Raw genomic sequence first — 15,231 nt, forward strand, 5'->3', positions numbered from 1 at the left:
TGTTGGCTATTGTTTTCAGAGGGGAGAGAAAAAGGTGTTTCTAAAGAAAAGTATGACTAATTCTAAATCGGGCAAACACAATTCCCATTGTTTCCTAATCCCTTCTGCTACCTGCTTTTGTATTGATTTGCGATAAAGATGCCCCACCGTCTATCAAAAACAGTTGAATTATCGCTGGCAAAAGCACGTTTTCTTGCTACCTGCTCGATGCTCACAGCACAGTGAGATGGAAGGTTAATCCCTCAGAAAGAAAAGCCTGGAAAGCAGATTAGCCGATGAAGGCAAAATCCAGGACCCAAGTGAGTCATTTCTGAACTGCGGTGAGGATAAATGGGGAGCCCACAGGAAGAAAGGCACGTTTCAGAAGTCTCAGATATTTCAAATGAGTAGGTCGCTTTCCATGTAGTGAGAGTTTAGGCAGTAAAAGGACAGTAGGAAAGGAGACAGGAACGAAAAATTGCTCGGAACTGGGTTAGCAGTGGCCTAAAGCGGCACCTTCTCTATGAACCACGAATGCCCGGACCTCAGCAGCTTTCTTCCTTGGGGAGGATGTGACCCATTGCCAAACTCCCGTCCATCCTCCTCCTTCCTCGTCATTAAGCATATTGTCCCCTTATACAGTCATTTCTTTGTCCAGGAGAAAGCAGACATTTAATGCTAACTACATATAAACATTTAAAAACTGTAATCCTCGAGAAGAGCAGTATAAGTAGCTCCAGCAAACTCAGAATTCATAAATCCTATTTTCCACCGGTTTAGTGCTCAGCCATAAAAGATACTCCTGGCAATGATCCAGCTTACAAAGTCTTAGAAGATGAAGGGATTTGCAACTGAAAATTTGGAATGATCTCTACAAATGGTTCTAAAAGACATAAGTGCCCCCAAATACATCTTCCTATTTTCGTCCCAAGAAATCTTTACTCCTGCCCTGTATTTATCAATATTTATGCAGCTTCAAACAGCTGTTCTACCACCTTACGATCTGCTTCAAAGGGTTTTGGATAACCAGTTTTAAAATGATTTTTGGTGCATTCATTCAGCAAATAATTTTTTTAGGGCCAAAGAAGTGAGAAGCCTGGACACGTAGATTATTTATTTCTTTCTTTGGAAGAAAGAGAAAGAGAGAGAGAGAGCCTTTGCCACGGGGCTTGATCCCAGGGCCCTGAGAACATGACCTGAGCTGAAGGCCAACACTTACCCAACTGAACCACCCAGGTGCCTGAAGCCTGGACATACAAAGATGAAAGGAAACAATGCCATCTCTTCCTCCCTCCAGGAAACAAGCAGCAAACACATGAAGACAATGCAATAAGGTAACTGCCTTGACAGAAGTCTGGGAGTGCAACCAGAGAAGGGACAACTGTGTTTCCTGGGAGAATGTCAGAGGTCCTCACCAAAGAAGGGAGCGTTTTAAAATTCAGGCTTGAAGAATGAGATCCTTTGAGGAAAAAGGGGCTGTGTTCCATGGGAATGAGCCAGCCGTAGCCCGTGGCTTGACTGCTTGCGTGTGTTAATGCTCATTCATGACGAGTTCATAATTCTGCCAGCTGACTCTTTGCTGTCCCCATACATGGCTTTATTTCAGTTTTGGGTGGCCTTGCGCACTTCCAGGTTGCTCCTAAATGTGGACTCAGTAGTATATGCTCAAAGATGCTACCTCAGCCCAACGCTAACCTTGGCCACATGGAGGCGGCCATGTGCATAGATGAATCACAAAATGGATCTCATCCAATAGATGTAATTCTGAATTACCTGGGCATCGTCTTCCAGATGGACACAGAAACAGTAATTTGCATAGTTAGGAATTTCATTTCTTCCCATTCCATAGACATGACTCTTTCCATTTCCTACTTTTGCCCACTGACGGATAGCTTTCTCTACATTTCTACGTTTCTGAGACACAGAAGCATAGACCCCATTTCTGCTCTAGTGCAAGTCTCCACTGCTAAGAAACCGTGCATTATCAAAAGTCCCATTTAAAAGCCATTATTTCAGAGGGGGAAGAGAGGGCTGGATGATTTCAGACCCATGACAGGAAAGCTATTTTCTCCTGCAGGAATTATGGTGAGATTAAAACAAACAAACAAACAAACAAAAAGCTATAAGCATATATAATAAAAACTAAACAAAATATTTCATATTAAAACAGGATTTGAGTACTTCTCCCTTTTATCCACATTTTTTTTTGCCTCTTCTCTTACCATCAGCCCTGCCCTGGTAGCTGGCACAGGCTTCTTACTCTGTCACCATCTCTCTTATCTTGGGGTAAAGCCAAAGCCACTCAGACCAGCAGCTGGGGTTCAAACTCACAGCTTTTTCTTCTCTCGTGTTATAACCGTGGAACCCATATAATTACATCCACTAAATTAATGGATTATGTAAGATTCAGTGCCCATTATAAAAACTCTAGCTGGAGGATATGTAAAAAAATTACATTAAAGTATTATAATATGTGCATTTAAAAAGTAATAACATTAATATACATATTAGATACATAGTATATATCTATTCATTCTAGCAGCCATTGACTTCAATAGGCTCTTTTTTTTTCTTTTTTTTTAATAGGCTTTTTAAGGCAAAGGGGACAGTTCTTGGCAAGTGAACTACCTCTTGATGCATTAAAAATCCTCTGGGGCCTCCCCCCTGCCAAGTCCCAGCCCGGGCAGGGAGCAGTCGTAAACATTCGGACTCCAGCTGCTGCTGTCAGCTCACTCTGCTCACAGTTGGTCTGCTCTCCTGTGGCTCAAAAGAGCAGGAAGGCAGATTAGAAGTCTGGAGGTTGGTGTAAAACGTAATGTCCTCCTTAGCTGGGGACAGATGTGAGCACATGCGCAAAAGGAGGTCTACTCCGAATAGAGACTTCTGGCTACAAAATCAGTTCTCCCCAAACTGAATAATCCCCATGTATAATATTGTAGTTCTTCCCTCCCTATCAATTAGGATAAGCCATTAGGTCCTTTCTGACATGTACCTTGTCAGAGGGACTTGACCTTTGTACGCCAATGCTGAACACTGTCATGTGTCCCTCGACTTCAGGTATACCCAGATATTTGGGTCCTGGGGACACTTTCCTGGGGATAATAAGCCTCTCTTCAGCCAAAGCCCTACCTTCTCCAGCAACATGGAACCCATGTTTAATTCCCTGGATTTACGTGGATGCTGATGGGTCAACTTGTTTTTAGAAATCCCATGTTTATTCCATTCCCCTCTCATGGAAGTATAGACACTATTGTGAGTCCAAAAGACCCTCTTTCTGGAAGCACTCAGTGCCTTATCATAGTAATAGTTACGAGACAGCAGGGTCAGGACCCATTGGTCTCTGGGAGGAAGTTTATCTTATTAACTATCATTAAATAATCCAGGTTTAATTAACTTGCACTGTGATCGGTGACAGCTGGGGGAGGGGAACTCTCTAGACCTACATGTTCTGCATCTCCGGGCATCCATCAGTTTGGAGCCAGAGTGAGTGTGAAGGGAGAAGGGGGTCGCTTGATCAAACCAACTGATGCTGGTTTGCTGCAGCGGGACAGAAGGACGGGATGTTTCGCTGCTCTGAGAACACGCAGCAGTCAGAGAACTCTCTGCTCCCCACGCCCAGGTCCCCTCAGGAAGCCAGCGCAGTGCAACAGGACAGGATCTGCAGTGCGAGCAGCGGGCTGGATCTTGGCTCTGACCAATCATGTCACTTATTCATTCACTGTGTGGTTCTGAACAGGTCACTTGACTTCTGAGAGTCTCGATCCCCTTTTCTGAAAAACGAAGCTAATAACTGTTCATAGAGTTGTGAGGATTAAATGGGTATAAAATGTGTGTGTATGTGAAGGCAATTTTTATTCTACTTTTTAAAGATTTTATTTATTATTTATGTGTTTGTCTGTGTGTGTGTGTGCGCACGTGTGTGTGTGTGTGTGTGTGTGTAGGAGAGACAGAGAGAGATACTGCCAACACAAGCAGGGGGAACAGCAGAGGCAGAGGGAGAAGCAGGCTCCTCGCTGAGCAGGGAGCCTGATGCAGGCCTCGATCCCAGGACCCTGGGATCATGATGAGCTGAAGGCAGACGCTTAACCGACTGAACCACCCAGGAATCCCACGAAGGCAAATTTTTTAAAGGGAAAAACTTAAAGTAAAAACAAATTAGTACAAGGTCTCAAAACTGGAGATGCTAGTTGGATTCAGCCCCATGGCAGAAACCTGAACTCAAATGTCATCTTTCTCTTGCTGTCTTTTTTGGGTCAAATTCATGATTTGTAAATTGATAGATGATGTGAAATACTGTGTGCCTGGGAGGTACAAGTTAAGGCCTGGAGCATTTTATTAGTCAGCGTCCCAGGCCACTGTAGGGGTCAGACCCTTGGCCACCTTGTCTAAGGCAGAGGTGGCCTTGTATGCAGCCTTGGACAAGAGAAAGGTGCAGAGGATGTGGCTACTGTCCAAAAGAAGGTTTCCACGTTCTAAAGCATTGCTCAGGTGGAAATTTAGGTCACTTTTCACAGAGCTGACAATGTTTAATTCCCTGGAGCAGAAGCTTCAGAGCTTTCAAACTGCCCAGAGAATCATGATTTTCTGGGGGTCTTGGAGGTTCTCGCTGCCATATTTATGGCTCTACCCCTTGCCTCCCCAGAATTCTCACAGCCCCCAGGATAAAGTCTATGCCTTGAGCAAATACATCAGTATCCACCAGTCATTATTGTCACCAACACTTTGAGCTAATTCGACCCCTTGATGTACGTTTCTGCCACATTATACTTTGGTTCCAAAACCTAAAAGTAAATATCCTATGCCCTGAATTCACACACTTGGCCAAGATGCCATGTCTTAGCAAATGCTGCACAAATTAGTAAGCTCTCCTCTTAATTCTTGGCCTGCATGAAGTTTTAAAACATATTCTCCAGAGGTCTTGGGTTTGAAGTGATCTCTTAGGGTTCTCCCACAAGCACAGAATCATCTGGAATGGTGTTTGCTTGGCTCAGCCGTATTTTCCAGATGATTTCGCTTAAATTTCATTTTAAGACATCCTCTCTGGGGCAGTTGTGTGTGGGTGGAATATATAAGGGAAGATCCACGCTCTGGGAAGCTGGTGTCACCACCAGTGTAGACACCTCTAACCCTCTCCTGGCATTCGGGGACTTGTGTGTGTTGGAGATGAGGGAATTGCAGAGACATAGCTGTTATGAATGTAAAATGGAAATGTCCCGGTTTGCAGGTTAAGAGTCAGAAACTACACTGAAGGTTATTTGGAACCACTGGGTTGGGGACTGTTAGCTTTCTTCTCTGAGCGCTAGCCTTAACAAACCCCAGCCCAAGGCAAACCCAATCTCAGATTTTTCTCTGCTTTTTAAAAATTCATCAAGGCTAAGTTTAACGTGTCATACTGCCTCACAGAAGTCTTCGTCATTTTATTTTATGGTGCTTATTAGAAGTGCATTAAGGAGCCCCTGGATGGTTCCGTTGGTTAAGCGTCTGCCTTCGGCTTGAGTCATGATCCCAGGGTTTGAGTCCTGCATCAGGCTCCCTGAGTGGGGAGTCTTTTTTTTTTCCCCCACTACCCCTCCCCCTTGCTCATGATCCCTCTTCCTCTCAGGCTCTCTCTCTCTCTCTCTCCTCAAATAAATAAAATCTTAAAAAAAAAAAAAAAAAAGAAGTGCATTACCATGACTGCCTATCACAGACTCCATGTGCCTATCCCCCTGTACTGGACTATCCTGACTCCTCACCATCCTTGCCATTTGTCCAGGGCATGATGCTGGTTCATGATTCATGAGGACGGGAACCACAGCAGCCTCACTTACCCCTATTCCTCCAGCATCCTGCTCAGGGCTTGGCAAAGTCTTCATGTCACTGCTGAGTGAATGGGCAAATGAAAGGATGCCCCACATCTCTGGGCCCTTCTCTTCACTGCATCCCCTGTCTGGCAAAGACCCAGTAGGACAAGCTTCACTGCTACCAATGCCTTTCGTGGACTCCTCCAGTAGGACTGAGGACCCCCTCCTTTGTGCCTCTTCTCTGCCCTAACTATACCACCTACAACTGTTTATAGCTTCTGTTTGCAGCCAAGGAGCAAAGGAACTTCTGCAGTTTGCCTAGGAAAAGAGGATTCAAGGGGTCACAACCACTGCCCTTTAATATCTGGAGGGCAGCTTGTACAGGAGGAGTTAGACAGGTCAGGTTCTGGATGGCTCTAATGGATGGTGCTGGGTGACATGAGAAGGAGGTGGATTTGGGTGTACTAGAAGAGAGAAGGTCATCTCGGGTCCATATTGTGAGGTTGTGAGGCTGGCTGAATTGCCGTGTCGGGAATGTAGTTAACGGGATGTCTGTCGTGGGTGGGAGGTTGGATTGGAAACCTTGAAGGTCCTTTCAAATGGTTGTGGAAGTAGTAGGGAGCCATGTTTGAGGCTGCCCGCTACGAATCATGGTGCGGCCATTGGCGTAGCTCTGTGAATTTACGCAAGTCCACTGATCTTCCCAAGTCTTAGTCTCCTTAACTTTTGAGGAAGGTTAATGATACCCTGCCTTTACGGTTATTAGAAAGGTTAAATGCAATGATGTATGTTGGAAAAACAGCACAGTCACTTGTCACCGCTCAATAAATGTTAGTTGTTAACACTTGTTGCTGCTTCTCCCCTCCATGCCTTGGCTCTCATGCTCTTCAGCCTGGAGCACGTGCGTGATTCTAGGCATCCTTTCAGATCTAGCTCAGTGGGCATCACACTCAGTGATGTGCTCCAGTGTGGCTCTCCCCTCCCTGAACAATCTCTTGTGACAACACCACAGGCCACGGTTGAGAGCAGGACTGCTGCTGCTCACACTCAGCCTGGCCACCGCCATGCTTCCCCCATGGCCAATGCTCCCTTTACCTTATTCAGAGCTCTGGCTGTCATGGCCATCAACACCCTGGTCTTAAGCTCCAGTGGTCTCCTAGGGAGTCCATTCTCCTGGACAACTGTCTCCTTTTTGACAGATTTTTATTCAGACTTCTGTTTTTTTTCTTTTTAAAGAATTTATATATTTATTTGTCAAGGAGAAGGAGCCAGAGACCACAAGTAGGCGAAGCCAGAGGGAGAAGCAGGCTCCCCACTGAGCAAGGACCCCAATGTGGGACTCGATCCCAGGACCCTGGGGATCATGCCCTGAGCTGAAGGCAGACGCTTAACCAACTGAGCCACCCAGGCATGCCTATATTGGACTTTTGAAAAGTCAATGACTTTTTAAAAAAATAGACAACTGGCACAGCCCTATGGGACAGCAAGGGGACAGAGCATCAGGGACAGCCCACAGGGCACCCATCGTTCCCTTCAGGCTTTCTTCCTGAAGTGCTGATGTTCACTGAACTTGTAAAGTTCACCAGGAGTCATCTAGTGACATCAGAACTCTGTGTCTCTTGAAGTTCAGTTCAAACATGATGCTCGTTGGTGGCTGGAATTTAATGAGCCTATTTGGCACTAAAATTCAAGTCTGCTTCCATTTAGTCAAAGCCACTCAGCATTTTGGTTCATGATGCTAATTTTGTTAATTGGACCCAAAAAACTGTGCAGGAGAGAAAGAGGAGGTGGAAGTGGGGAGGAGTATATCGAGGCCAGATCTCTAGAAATACTGCGACACAGACGAAAACAGGCAGCTAACTCTACTTACCATTGTAGTTATTACACCAAGTAGTGGAAAAGTCCATTTACTGTATCTGCCAAGGTCCCAGGGTAAACCAAGGAGCAGTGAATACTAGTTGTGCATATGTGTGCACACATGAGTGCATGTGTGTCTGTGTGTTTTAAGGGGGGGAATTTACTGAATTCAATTACCTCCCCATCCAATAAACGAGAAAATGTCTAAAATGCCTAGTGTTTTCCTTAACAGTTCCTCACTGTATTTCTATCAGAGGACACCTGAGAAGATGTGAGAGCTATTTCTGTTTCTAAGAGTTTGTCCCTGAACTTGCCAAACATCTTTCCTATTTTATCTTGCTATGGGATTTCCCCAAGTTTGCTTTCCTGACTACCAGCGTTAGAATCACCCAGGGCTATGTATATAGACTCCTAGTCTGCACCTGAGACCCTCCGTTATGTTGAAGTGTGGGCCTGGTGGTAGGTATTTCTGTTAAGACCCATGCTGGTCAGTCGTCTGCCAGGGAAAACAGGGCCATCTGAGTATTCTACAAAGCATACAGCACTGGGGGTGTGATTCACATAGGGAAGGGAAGAGCCCCTGTTCTTAAGATGCAGGTAATAAAAGAGGGGCCCAAGAAGAGACAATTGAATCCACATGCCACCCCCACCAGCCACACAGCCCTGGGCAGGGCACGGAGCTACCTCATTCCATCAAACAGAGAGGATCATACATCACCTGCAGAAGATGGGTCTGGGCCAGGTGACCTTTCCATGTCTTTTTACTATGAAAATCCAGTATTTGATTTTACAGCTTAATTACAAGAGTGACTTGAAGGTGAGAAGAGACCCCAAGATGAGTCCGAATCTACATGTACAGACTTCTTTGAGGAAATGCTGTTTTCAAACCAAGAAGGCCTCTTCGTGGGATGTTTGGGGGTTGAACCACAAAAGCTTCTGGAATGGGGACCTGGGTGGCTCAGTCGGGTAAGCCTCTGCCTTTGGCTCAGGTCATCATCTCAGGGTCCTGGGATCAAGCCCTGCATAGGGCTCTCAGCTCCGCGGGGAGTCTGCTTCTCGCTCTGCTGCTCCCTCTGTTTGTGCTCTCTCTCTCAAATAAATAAGTTAAAAAAAAAAAAAAAAGCTTCCAGCCTTCTGGATTTACTGGGAGTAGAAAGGTTTATGGGGACCACAGAATAGAAGTCCTGGGCAGGGACCCCATTTCGAAACTAGCTGCATCATCAACATTAGTATCTCAGGGCTCCTGGGTTATGAGCCTTTGGCTCAGGTCATGATCCCAGGGTCCTGGGATTGAGCCCCGCATCAGGCTCCTTGCTCTGCAGGGAAGAGCAAGGGAAGCCTGCTTCTCCCTCTGCCTCTGCCCCTGCTTGCGTTCTCTCTTCATCTCTCTCTCTCTCTCTCTCTCTCTCTCTCTCTCTGTGTTACATAAATAAATACATAAAATCTTAAAAAAATCACCCTTCTGAGTTCCTTCTTTCAAGGAATTCTGCCCAGTTGGGCCTCCTCTGACTCTTCCTGATGAACTCATACTCATCCCTCAAGACCCAGGACACAGACCATCCATGGTATAGAAATGTCACAGAGAGCTTCCCTCTGGCAAGGGATCCCGTCCTTTCTCCTCCCTGGCATGTATTTTAACCTTATTATTGCAAATAAGCTCTTGCAAGCTGACCTCCCAGTGGCCAGCTCCTAAGGGCAGGGTCGGGGTCTTTTCCACGTTGAGACTTTAGTGCCTCTCACATTGCTGCCACCACAGACTTCTACTGGCTGAAATGAGTTCTCAGAGCACAAGGATTAATTAGCTGGTTTAGTTTCTCCCGCAGGGTCTGCCCCGTCCTGTAGTGAACCTCTTTTGAACCCTGCCGTGAATCACTGCAGGAAGTCCCCAGCAGAGCTTTGGTGCATAAATCAGTTTGCCTACAAAGGAAGTCTAGGTAAAGCCCAGACAGCTGGCGCTCATAAATCCTGCATGTTGGTGGCACCTGCCAGAAATGCATCACTTCCAGCGTTTTGAGTTACTTTGGAGCTAATTTACATATTCAACAGGTCAGACAGCACTGCACCCACCTGATGCAAACACAGAATTCACCGGTAGCACGGGGTGAGTGCCGAGCACTTTCTGTGCTTCCAGGAGGCTGTCGAAACGTCTCTTGGCAGGAGCTGTGATCTCAGGACCTGTGCTCTGATGGTCGTGTTTTTCAAGCCGCAACCAAGAACTTTCTATAAGGGAAAGAGGCCAGGAGCCCTGCCTGTCCCCAATTTACCTAAAGGGATGTTTTACAAATGACCTCTCTTCTGGCCACAGTCCTTTTGGGTCAAGTTCACGCTGGCTAGAAAAACTCTGGGTGCAATTTTCTTAGAAGAGGGCAGTGAATTTATGGCTCCACGTGTCAGAGAGAAAAAGAGGCAGAGAGCAATACTTCTCACTGACCATCGTGGGCACAGGACTCTGGGCAGCTGTGGCCTCTGACCGGGAAAGGTCAAGGTTCAGGGACTCTAGTTACATCAACAAATTTGAGCCATTCCATTTCCTCTGCTTTGAGGGCTGAATCCCTCCCTTGGCCGTGCTCCTCTCTGTGTGGCCCGTTTTTCACTGAAGCAAATTGAACTGCCCTTACCCTCAGCCATGGTTTCCTAACTTGTTGACCTGCCTTTTACCTGGGTCCAGCTAATTCATTCCCCTCTGCAACCAGCACGCTTTTTGTGAAAGACAGCTCTGATCCTGTCACTTCTTTACTTCACATCAGCCTACCACGGCTCCTCCTGCCTTGGAACAATTTCTACTATGTTCATCCTGGCTAATGGCCCTTGTGTGAACCCTGGGCCCGCTCACAGGTCTCATCTGTCATCATGCCCCCACTTCCAGTAACAGAACATCTCTGTCACTCCCCTGCTGTAGGCTTCTCTCCTGCCCTGAACCTTCCTCACCCAAGCTGCCCCCTGGCCTGGAATGTTCTTCCTCCCCTACCCGTTCCCATATGTCTGATTCCTACTTCTCCTCTCTCCCAACTTGTCAGGAGACCTTCCTTCTCGATGGGTCCTTCTGCAGGATTTTGTACTTCCTCTCGCAATATTTAGCGCCTGGGTGCCTGCTAGCCTGCTGGTCTGTGCTGCTCAGTGAGCTGTTTGCTCCCCGGGAGGAGGGGATTCCCTCGTCTTGCTTACCCCTGGCTGGGCATCTTTCACAGTGGTTTGGCCCACCATAGGTGGTCAGTAAACATTTTGCTGAGTGAGCGAATGCACGCTTATCTGAAGGGCACCCGGGTCTATGCAAACCGGCAGAGGTGCAGGAGCGGGGGTGGGGGTGGCCCACGAGAGGTGGGGGACTCCAAATCAGACTCACCGTTACAGGTGCAGCGCACATTTCTATAGAAACGTGGGCACACGAAGCTGATGCGCGCTGTGCTGTAGGTCATGAGCGCATGGGAATCCAGGGACAGGCCCTGCTCGCAGTGCTGCTCCTGACAGTCCAGCCCCGAGCAGTTTTTCTCCAGGATGGCCGAGATGCGCATGACGTTCTCCAGGTGCCGACGGGCGTTGGACAGCTTCTGGATCAGGTAGGCCGGCTTGTAGAACTCACTGCTGTGCATCTCCACGGCAAAGAGCATGTCCAGCTGGGTGGTCCCTGCCACGGGCTGGATGCTGATGATGCGCAGACTGTCCTGCTTCTGCGTGAGGACGGCATTGCGTAGGGTACGGCGGAAGCCGTGCATGTGCAGCCCCACGAAGTCCTCGGGGGACACGTTCTCAAAGCGGATGGTGACGGTGTTCTGCAGCATCTCATGCACCAGCTGCTCCACGTGCACGACCACGTCGATGGGCACCTGGAAGCGGCCGTCGCTCACGGACACATTCAGCACGTACTTGCCGCTGTCCAGGCCCCCCAGGGCGATGATCTTCCCGTCGTGACTGTTCACTTTGAACAAGCTCTTCTGCTCCGATTTCAGGGCAAATGTGAGCACGTCATACATGTCTTGGTCCGTGGCATGGATCTTCCCAATGACCCCACCAGGAAAGTCGTCCTCCATGGTGATGATGTAAATCTCCAGTGGGATGGCCGTGGGTTTGTGGATACTTTCCTCGATGACCCGCACGTGGATGTAGGAGTGGGAGACCTGCTGGGGTTTGCCCGAATCTTTTGCCTAAAATAGCCAAGAGGGAGAAAGGCAAGAAACTCAGAGAGAGCAGAATTGTTGGAAAACCAATCAAACTTACCAAGAAGACGTTTATTCCTTTACTCCTGTTTGCTCCTTCCTCCATCTCCTGCTCCCATTCGGCGAAATTGCCGAGGACGTGCATTGCAGGAAGAGAAGTGATTTTTCACCTTTGGCTCCTGCCACAGTAAGCATGCACGGCAGGACAGGACACAGTGAGGCAAGGACAAAGGAAATGTAACTGGTGCACTCAGGGATCTTAGGAAGGTAGAAACTCAGCACCTGGAGGTAGTTTCTCCTTAGGGACAAGGATGAGAAAGCTCTCCGTGGTGTTCCCAAAGTCTGAGATGCAGAATCTACTCTCTACCAGTATGAAAGTGTAGGCAAGGAACCGTACTAGCTTCTGTGAGAAGGCACGAAACATCTCTCCTTGCTCTCGGTACCTCTACTGTGATATAAAATTATTTACATAGTATTGTTGGAGGAGTGGAAAGCAACTGGAACATTCACAGACGTGCTCAGAGCCAAAAGTCATTAATCTGGAAGGTTTCTTGGACCAGAGTAAGCTATAACTTGCCCTAAGAAATAATGACACAACGAAATGCCATCCAAATATAATTATTATTGTTATTATTGCTGCCATTAATAATGACTTTGGGTTGCCCTCTGTGGCAACTGTGAGTAAAAAAAAAAAATCACCTGGTTTCACGGAAAGGACCCAAATCTTCGCATTCGCAAACTTCATTCCTGGGAACTCACTTCTTGCTCCTGGCCACACCCTTCCCATACCGGCCACTTTTGCCTCTTCGTCCTATTTCATTTTACACAGGCCACTGATCTTGAGGATCAGATCATGTTGGGAGACCATGGCTATCTGACTTGGCCCCTCCTGTCTCCCTGGGACAACTCACCAAAGGTCTCCTCAGAAGCAGAGGCCGTGATATGCCTCAATCACATTAGGTAGCTTTGACAGGTGGAGTGTGTGGCAATTTCTACTGGGTATAGAGCAGCAAGCCTTAACCAGTGAGTCATCTCTGAGGGTCAGTTAGAACGCCAGGAACTTGGAGAATGCAGATTTCGGTCTGGCGACTATCTGCCTGGCACAGGCTACGGGAATGTCCCTTCTGAACACTGGTGCTTCCCTTCCTTCCTGTTCAATTTCACACAAAGAAGCTGCTTTTATTGGTGTGAAATTGAATTTGAGATTAAAAGGGGAACATTCCTGCACGGTAATGAATTATGTTGACTCGCTCAACAAAGAAAACCCATCCAACGGGCACAGAAACCAGCACGAGGGAGCAGGGGCCTGATGTGGACAGAGGACGGGGCCGTACCTGGACACACAGCACGTACTCTGGAGACCCCGTGTGCTGGAAGACCACGGCGGACCGCAGGATCCCATGCGGGTCCAAGACAAACTCCTCCTCTTCGTTTCCCGACAAAATTGAGAAGGAGAAGGGAGGCCCGTTGTGAAAGGAGTCTCTGTCTGTCACCACCAGCTGCAAGATGCTGGTGCCTACCGGCTTATTTTCCTGCATAAAAGAGGATATTAAAAAGGAAGATAAAATTACACCTCTCTTTACACTGAAAAAAAACCCCATCATTACCGGCTAGAAAAAGGGCTTTCAGCAGAAGGGATTCCCTGTGATATTATCTTGTCTTCTGAAAACATGCTGGCGTCTGTAAGCATCACGTTCGGCATCCTCGGCTGCCTCCCCACGACTGACTGCCCAGAGTTGAGGAGCTGCCGGTATGCGTACGAGGACCTCCCAGACTGGCGCCGGCTCCATCTTGTCCTTCACAGGTTGGAAAGGCCCTGAGTTCACCTCAATGGCTCTTGACTACAGGGTGCCCACCAGCCTTTTGTGGTTGGTCGTAAACCCTCTCAGGCCAAGAAAACATCAACCTTTCAGAATGGGAAGGCCCTTCGTCACACCTGTCACCAGGAGATCGTGCTGAGGCCCAACCCTGTGACACAGTGTCACAACATCGAACTTTCTGGGGAGAAGGTAAAGAGACATCCTGGCAACTTCCCAGTAAAGACACAAAGGCATATGCCAGGTGGGAAATGGGCCTTTACGCCTCACCCCTCAGAACACAGGTTTGCCATGTTCCTCGAGGAAAGGGAAAGGGAGTGGATTGGTTCCTAGGCTAAGAATGAAGAGAACAAAAATCCTTAAAGTCAGCAGAATTTTTGGAAACCCTCATGTTATCATTCAAGCATTAGTTCGCAGAACCATCTCTTGCCTGTGCCCCAGAATAGAAACACAAAGGCTCTTTGTCACTCCTCTGAGGGTTGAAGGTTCTCCTCACTCCGATAACGCCAAATTAAATTTCTCTGTAGCTTAGGCATTGGTTTTCTGCCCCCCCCCCCCCCCCCCCCCCCCCCGCTCCGTTTAGACTTCAGCAAGACCACAGCTTTGGGCCTGAAGTCAGTTTCATTAGTCAGGCCTGCTGATGACATTGATTCAGCATTAAGTAAGTTTGGGCCACAGAGATGGAGACCATGATACACTGCCGCGTGGACGGGAGTCATGCTTGGGGCAGGCACACTCAAGCTCTATGTGCTGAATTCGTCTTATGAAAACCATGTGTTGGAATAAGGGAATTATCCTGGGTTGGAGAAAAGGGAGGACCATTCTTTGAAGGAGAAAGAGAAATGGACTTCAAAGACTCTTATTTGCTCCTTCTCTCAAGTGGCCTTTTGGTCATCAAGGACTAGACACCAGATCCCCCTGCTGTCCGCCACCGCGTGGACTCAGCCCAGGGTAGATTTACTGTTCATGGTGACAACACACTTAGCACCACACAAAACAGCAGATTTATTGATTTGTTTGCTCACTTTATAAAGGCCATTTCCTCCAGTGGAGAGAGAGGGAGAGAGAGAGAGAATGTGTGCCCCAGGGGTCAGCATCTGAGAAGGAACGGGGAGAGAAAGCGCAGACAGGCCCCGGTGCTGCTGTGAGCCACGGTCACTGCTCATGGCCGAGATTCTTGTTTCTTTCACTGCTGACTTCCCGTGGTGCACATGAAAACAGTCTGTCAAGCTGATCGATGGGTGTCATAAACCCGAATGTTGAGTAGGCAAAGCCCATTTTGTTTCGGGGCAAGTGTGCAGAGGCTGTGCGATGCGGACAGCGCCACTGTGGGAGGCAGACTGGGAGGAGAGCGGTGTTCGGGGAGGGGAGATGCAGGAAGGGGCGGACCCCAGGGGGAAGCTTGGTGGAAGCAGGAGAGGGAGAAGAAAGCAAGACTGCTGGAAAGAGCATCAGAGAGGAGAGGAAGACGGAAATACCACCAGGGAAGGAATCAGATTTCGCTGACGAAGTGGGAGGCGAGAAGCAGAGGGGCGCGCCTCCCCTTTCGGGCCTGAGTCCTGGACATCTTGGCGGAGGAGGTGGGGAGCCGGCCATGGAGGGCCAGACTCACAGTCTTGATGTTATTCCAAAGAGGTCCCT

General features: G+C 48.0%; 1 protein-coding gene across 2 annotated transcripts in view; it reads right to left on the bottom strand.

Moving 5' to 3' along the window:
* The window catches only part of FAT3 (FAT atypical cadherin 3), a 672,146-nt gene that overhangs the window by 40,001 nt on the left and 616,914 nt on the right, over positions 1–15,231 (bottom strand). For both annotated transcript variants that reach the window (XM_047692975.1, XM_047692974.1), the window contains exons 18-19: positions 13,108–13,305; positions 10,963–11,761 (exon numbers count right to left, since the gene is read on the bottom strand). In XM_047692975.1, the coding sequence (XP_047548931.1) occupies positions 10,963–11,761; positions 13,108–13,305 (997 nt within the window). The remainder of the gene's footprint in view (positions 1–10,962; positions 11,762–13,107; positions 13,306–15,231) is intronic.

This window comes from Lutra lutra, chromosome 10 (assembly GCF_902655055.1).
Source record: "Lutra lutra chromosome 10, mLutLut1.2, whole genome shotgun sequence".
In the NCBI taxonomy this organism is placed as follows: Eukaryota; Metazoa; Chordata; class Mammalia; order Carnivora; family Mustelidae; genus Lutra; species Lutra lutra.